Below are 7445 nucleotides of genomic sequence, written 5' to 3' on the forward strand. Positions count from 1 at the left end.
ATGCGGCAGGTAAAAGTGGAGAAGTACCTGAGGAGTCAGATGTCCGTCAGGTTGTAGTGTGTTATGAATTCAATGTCTATATTGAGTTCATGAGTTTCTGAACCTAGGAGGTTGATGAAGTGAAGTTTATAGGCCCATCTGTGAAAAGTGGTTTGTAAATGCAAACAAGCATTGGACCTTGCTAACCTTATCACCAGAAGCCAACTTCCTACAGCCCAAAACACACTGAATGAATCCGGACCAGCAAGCAATGAGAGAGTCCCTGTTCCCCCGAGCACTACCAGGAGTAATGAGGAATAACGGCCATAAGTTGACTGAGAGTAGATTCACACTACTCAGGAGGCGCTACTTCACAATCAGGGTGGCTAGGAGCTGGAACCAACTTCCAAGGGAAGTGGTGCTCGCTCCTACCCTGGGAGTCTTCAGAAGGAGGCTAGACAATCACCTTGCCAGGGTTGTTTGACCCCAGCATCCTTTCCTGCCATTGCAGGGGGTCGGACTTGATGATCTTCTCAGGTCCCTTCCAAACCTACCTACTATGAAACTATAATCTGTAATGAACAGCTGCTATGTCTAGTCATCCTACCCATTCCTGGAGCTTTGGTTGGTAGATGTTAATAAACAGCAAGCCATGGGGCTTTACTTTAGCAATAGTGCAATTCTATGATAGGATGGGAATGGTTAGTTACTTTCTGATCAGTTTAAACTTTGAAGCTCAGTGTTTTCTTGTTTTCTCATCTTTGTTGGCCAAACTGTAAATTCTAATAATGATAAAATTTCATTCAGTCATTTGGCAAAAAAGGACAGTGCCACTAAATTATTCATCTTGATTAGTATATATACCTAAGTACACCACAGAAGTAGGAATGCCATTTACACTAAAGAGTATACTACACTGTCCCCTAAGGCTGACTTGAATCACCTGGACAATTGGAAAATCCAGATATAAGAGCTACTTTTTTATATCCAATTGGTTTTATGCATGGCTTTACATATCAACTAAGGCAGAGAGATAATCTTTTCCGGGAGGATTTCCAGTCCTCCTTGACATGTCCTCATACCTCTCGATGGCCCTGATCCAGCATGTGTTAATTTAAACCACCCATGGCCTTTGTGAACCTGGGTGACTGGAGATCCCAGATCCATAACCATGAAGGCTCGTTTAGCAGTAGCAGCATTTTGGCCCTTTGACAAAAACTACAGGCTTAAGCCATCAGAATTCAGAACTGCCTGTACAAAACATATTGTGGTTAGGCTGCTTGAGGGGATGTCAAATTTGTCTTGTTCTCCTTATGTTACTTTCTTTTTTCACCTTATATTCTAAGGAATTTTGGCACTTTCATCCATTTAAAATGTTAATGCGCAAGGCCTTTGTATGTCCTACGATACAAAGTTTTCAATGGTGGGGAAGGAAATGTTTTCCAAAGCCAGTTCAGTGTTCGTCAAATCTGTGCCAGCCTCAAAGACACTTGTTTTAGCCTTTCCTCTGCAGCACAGCCTCAAACAGAATCCACCAGCTGCACTAACAACACACAAAAACAGTACATAGCTAGGCCTATTTTTAAGAATCAGTTCTGCTGACTTATGAGAATATAAACTAGAGCAGGGGGTCCCAAAGTGTGACCTGCAGGCCAAGTGTGGCCAACAACCCCTTTTCATGTGGCTTGCCACCCAGGATTGTCCCTTTGAGAGCAAAAGTTTGAGAACCCCTGACCTAATGTTTCTTGGGCCCTTGCTGTAATTTAACAACTCTTTGATTTGTCTGCAATCCTGCCACTATAATCTTCAGAAATAAAACAGGTACTATTCTCTCCCCACTGTTTTGCCCTGCATGCTAACAGTATAAATCAGAAAGATACAAGTGAGCCTGGAATGAGCCCCTTACACGTTCTAAAGTAAGTAATTTATAAATTCTTTGAATCAGTAATATGGAAGAGAGCAACATATTTCTATTTCTGCCTAAACCCTCAGGGAATTTCAAGAGCAGGAAATATAACTAAATACCAAATTTACTTGATTCTAAGATGACCTTGAATTTAAGATGACCCACCAATCGTTAGGTTCTATGCATGGAAAAGTTATAAATTTGTTATAATTCTCCATGTATATAATCTAATTATTGGAGGGTCATTTTTAATTCATCCTTCCCACCATTGCAGGGAGGCAGGCAGTAGGGGGGTAGGTGGTGTTGGGAGATCAAACAGCTTGCCCCCTGCTTGTGTCCTCCCCCCTGCCACCTCTGCCTCCTGCCTGCCCCCTCACAGCCTTGGGCCCCCATTCCCCTTCCCCCTCTGCCTCTATTCCATCTCCCCCCCTTCCAGCTCCCCCTCCTCAGTCTCTGCTTCCCACACCCTGCCTTACATTTGGCCAGCAGCCTCCGTCCCCATTCTGGTGAGGGGCACTGAGCATTGCCACAGGTCAGCTCCTGGAGTAGCTGTGCAGGCTGTGCACTGCTGCTGGGCTGGGACTGTGCTTGGTGTCCACGGCTGCAGTGTGGATGCAGCCTGCCAGCAAGGAGTAAAGTGAGGGAGGGAGAGGGAGGCAAGAGAGCAGAAGCTGCATGAGGAGGGGAGATGGATAAAAGGGTTTTCTTTCCCACGTTAAAAGGAGGAAAAAAACCTCATCTTACAATCAAATAAATCTGGTAGTAATTTTAATAACAGCAACCTGGTAATGAGCTCCTGTTCTAAGTGAGGCAGGACAGGGAAAGACACATCCTTCTTGTAACAATGATGTAATTGGTAAGCCATTAAAACTGCTTAAAATTGGAAAGAAAACCTACCCAGAAACATAATAGCATAGGGATACATAGCTGTGCTCAAGCTACCATATACAAAGCAATGGGCCAAAATGAGAAATATCGCTGGAAATTGTACTATCCTTTCCATTCCAGGATTAGGGCCTATGTTTTGTAAATATATAATATTTAGTAGTAATTTTTATTTCAGTTTGTGTGGGGGTTAAATGTTCTTGCCTGACCATGTACTCAGGCAATTTAGTTTAACGTATACATTCAGAAACAAGTAAAATTCTAAATTCAGACATGCAGAGTATGACTAAGTATGGTTTGGCCCTGTGGTGTGGGGAAAACATGTAAGTAGGTTCTGATACTAGCTTTATGTCTCTGTTCTTACGAGTTGCGCTTTGTAGATGCACTTCTGTGGGTGGAGCACAAAAGACAATCTGCATTAAAACCAAAACTGAAATGGCAGCACTTCGCAACAAAATGATTATGAACGAGCGCAGATAAGATTTAATTGATCAGGCAATTAAATGCAATGACTATGCAGTGAAATCAAGGAAGCTGGGGGGGCTCTACATTTCTGAATTGCCAATTTATTCAGCAAAATTTGTATTCTGGCTTTTCAGGAATGCTCATTACCTCTGCTAGTTAGAGCTATCAGGCATCTGCAATGCATGAACCCTCTACAATAATATCAACAGTAATATGGAAAGAGCAGGAAAGCTTTGAAATAAGGATTATATTTAGGGCAGGGATTTCAAAGATAAGGTTCACAGGCCAGATCCAACATGCAGAATCATATCAGGTGGCCCACAGGACTCCTGAAGGGACCAGGAACTTGCAGGTGGGGTGAGAAGAGGTGGCCCTACAACCAAATTCCTGTCTATGGAGCCTTGCTGAGGATGCCTGTTGGCAGTGGAGGGGCAAGTGACAGGTGCACTAATTGTTTCAGGTTGGGAAGTGGTAGAATTTTGAAAATTAGGGTTGAAAGGGGCCTCAGGAGATAATCTAACCCAACCCCCACTCAAAGCAGGACTGTCCCCAACTATATCATCCCAGCCAAGGTTTTGTCTAACTGTGACTTAAAAACCTCTAAGGATGGATATTCCACAACCTCACTAGATAGCCTGTTCCCTTGCTTTACTACCCTCCTCGTGAGAAAGTTTTTCCTAATATCTAACCTGTATTTCTAATATTTCCCTTGCTGCAACTTGAGACCACTGCTCCTTGTTCTGTCATCTGCCACCACTAAGAACCATCTGGCTCCATCTCCTTTGTAACCAGCCTTCAGTCACAGTGGTTAATATCACCACTACTCACCCCACCACCTGAATGGGTCCAGATCCAGCCTGCAAGCAGCCCTGCAGTTTAGGTCTGGCTTGGGGGACCAAGGAATTGTGACACCCCTGGTCTAGGATACTAATTTATGATTATGATTATCCCGGTAAATTTTCCAGAAGTCTTCAAAGAAACTGCTCTTTGTTAACTCACAGCTCCATAAGGACTTGTTCTCTCTCACTGAACATAACACATGCTGCTCTAACAAGCTCTGTATCCAGCACTCCCAAAAAATGTATAAAAGAACAAGACATACCTCCATTGACTCCATTGACAGCTTCACACTCCACTTCTGCAGACCTGTGTGAATCTGAAAACAGCGATTCCAGCCGAATAACAGCTTTTTCCAGCCTCTCCATCAACACATGAGTCTCTGCCATTCTGAAACACTAAATCAGAGATGGAAACTTTGTAAGTTATTTCAGTGAGGGCACAGGCTTTTACCACTATCATCGTTCTGCCATTCTTTATGGTTTTAACTTTCACCAAATTTTAGAATTTGACAACTTCTGACAACATTTTAAACAGTACCCTCTCATATCCCCAAAAACTGAAGACTACATTTTAAGGGTCAAATATTCAGAAATGGCTTCTATTTTTAATCCTGCAAATGGAAAGAAAAAATGTATGCCAGTGCAATTCTGGTTACCTGGACAGCCTGATGGCACCTACAAATTAGAGCATGAGATGCCCAATTTAAATACAGATAAATGTTGGCATAAAATTGTGCCTACTATTTACAGATACTAAATACAGATCCAGCTGAGACTGGACTGAAAGCTAAGCTTTGAATGTGAACCCTCTCTCTCTCTGGATTTTGAAATGGCACTTTCTTAGATCCTCCTGATGCTTTTATACTTTGCAGTATGATTCTGTTCCAGTCATCTTACTGAAGACTCTGCATTAATAATTAAGCAGCCAAGAAGGTCTCTCCTTTACTTCTTCAAAGTCTGACTTTTCATCAGTTTATGTGTTTTTCTTTTCTTTAATAAAGTATATATTGTTAACAAAATGCATCACTGAATATAAAAGCCTGGTATCCACTTTTCCACAAACATTATTTAATTAACAGCTTCCATGCACACATTTTTCATTTAATGTTGTGAACTTTTCACTCTGCTAAGTGACGTACAAGGTATGCACATGTTACTACCTAATAAAATGTCACTGCTAAAAGTGATAATCCTTACAGATGCCAATAGTAACACTAGATTCCAACAAACTGCATTAGCAACCAACACAAACAGAACTGTGGTTCTCAGAAGTCCCATTTACCACAGGGAGTGCCTAAAATGCTATTATTAGAAGGTAAAGCAATATGAAAAGAAGCTACTATCATTATTATCACAATGTTTTATTTTCCTTTAAACTTAAATTAAATAACAGCGTATTAGCTGTTAGAATCCTGCGCCAAGGTGCAGAACAGTTTTGCTGACTCAGAAAAGGTGAGTCTGTTCAGCTTAGTCTTCCCTACTTAATAGTCTAAGGGGGTTCTACATGTGAACTATATGAAGAGATGGAAGATTCCACAAGGAGAAACATTAGAGCCAGCCATTCTCAAGAGAAAGGGTTAACTAAAGTGTGTTTTGTCTTTATTTATATTAAAAATAAAGGCATACACCAGGGAAGGAGTAAGTTTGAACTATAACCAAAGTGCATCTTGTGCTAAGTGCAGACTGGACATTCAAGTTTGCTCATATTAGAAATCTCCATTGTTCTTCTTTGCAAAAGTGATTTGAATATCCATTAGTAGTTCAAAATATGTGTTTATTGTTTAATATAAACACATCTTTTGATTATGGGGTAAAATAGTATCAGGAGAGCTTCTGAAATGTGCAGGATTTTTTGAAATTTTTTATTAATAACCTTTTCTTAAATAAAATACAAAGAAATTGCAGATTCTCTTCACTCCATGTTGTATCAAATCTGAAAGAGTAAAAAAAACCACTACCAACTTCAGCTATAAAAGCTCCTAAACTGAGTTTGGGCTGACTCAGTTTGGGGAAAAAAAAAACCCAGACAGGCTCCAGGAGCAGCATGAGATGCGCGGGTGCAAGCCCGCTGCGCCCCACTCTCCCAAAGCCCCTCAGCGACCCCCCAACTGCCACAGAGTGCCCCCACCGACCCCCAGCAGCAGTCGGAGGGAAGTGGGGCCCCTGGTGGTAGGGACTAGCCCCAGCCTAGCCACAGGGAAGAGGCTAAGTCGGAGCCGAGGGGGGTCTCGCCCTGCCCCGGCCCCTACTTCGCCCATCCCCCCAGGGAGCCATGTGACCAGAGCCTTGCGAACAGACTGCACAAACAGGCGCACTTGTCTGCCCGGCATGTGAGTTAGCGCAGGAGGGCCCAAGGCCTTGCCTGTGAACCCCTCAGGGTAGGGATTCCCAGCCGCAGCCCGCCCATCAGTGGCATGACGCGGATGGGCACATGCCATACCGCGAGGGTCCCCTCAGGGTCTGCGGCCCCCGCAATCAGCGCCTCAGAGGCCTCCACCCAGGTGGGGCCCATGGTTCCTGGCTCCATGTAGACAAAGCCCCTGGCTCTCGGCTGCAGGGGCTGCCTGTCACTTTTTCAGGCTCTGGGGCCTGTGGGGTCTGCGGTGCGCCAGCTGGAGGAGCTCCAGGCCACAGTCCAGAGACTGCGTGCCATCAGGGACTGTGAGCAGGAGATCCACTCCTACTGCCAGGCCCTTCTCCCCCAGGAGATGGAGGGTAGACCACAGTCTCCCTCCAGGACAAGGGAGGACTCAGGGACCTCCCATGCTGTCCAGCCCAGGGGTTAGACCAAGGTGGTCAAGAGCCCCAAGGCCTGCCGCACCAAGGCCACCCCACCGCTGGAGCTTTGCAACAGGTACAAACCTCTTGCAGCCTCAGCAGAGCCTGCCAAGCTGCCAGCTCCCACAGACAACATGGACACTACTGTGGCTACCGCCCCCGCTCTCCCCAAGACAAAACACGAAGTGTTTGTCAGGGGAGACTCCATCCTGATGGGGACTGAGGGGGCAATCTGCCACCCTGACCCCTTAGCCCAGGAAGTCTGTTGCTTCCCAGGAGCCCGCATCTGAGACATTGTGGAGAAGATCCCTAAACTCCTCCAGCCCACAGACCACTATCCCATGCTCCTCATCCATGTGGGCACTAATGACATGGCTCAGAGTGCTCCCAGCTGGGTCATGAGATGCTACAGGGATTTGGGAGGAGGGCTAAATGGTCTGGGGGCACAGGTGGTGTTTTCTTCAATCCTCCCAGGCTCAGGCTATGGCCTGAGGAGGGAGTGGAGGATCCAGGTAGTGAACCAAAGACTGCAGCGCTCATGTCATCAGGAAGGTTTTGGCTTCCATGACCACAGTCCGCTCTTTGGTGAGAGA

General features: G+C 44.9%; 1 protein-coding gene across 1 annotated transcript in view; it reads right to left on the bottom strand.

Annotated features, from left to right (window-relative positions):
* The window catches only part of CAP2 (CAP, adenylate cyclase-associated protein, 2 (yeast)), a 119941-nt gene that overhangs the window by 90609 nt on the left and 21887 nt on the right, over positions 1 to 7445 (bottom strand). The window contains exon 2 of the mRNA XM_019522898.1: positions 4338 to 4470. Within this exon, the coding sequence (XP_019378443.1) occupies positions 4338 to 4461 (124 nt within the window). The 5' untranslated portion in view covers positions 4462 to 4470. The remainder of the gene's footprint in view (positions 1 to 4337; positions 4471 to 7445) is intronic.

This window comes from Gavialis gangeticus, unplaced genomic scaffold, assembly GCF_001723915.1.
Source record: "Gavialis gangeticus isolate Ggan-Ray unplaced genomic scaffold, GavGan_comp1, whole genome shotgun sequence".
NCBI lineage: Eukaryota > Metazoa > Chordata > Crocodylia > Gavialidae > Gavialis > Gavialis gangeticus.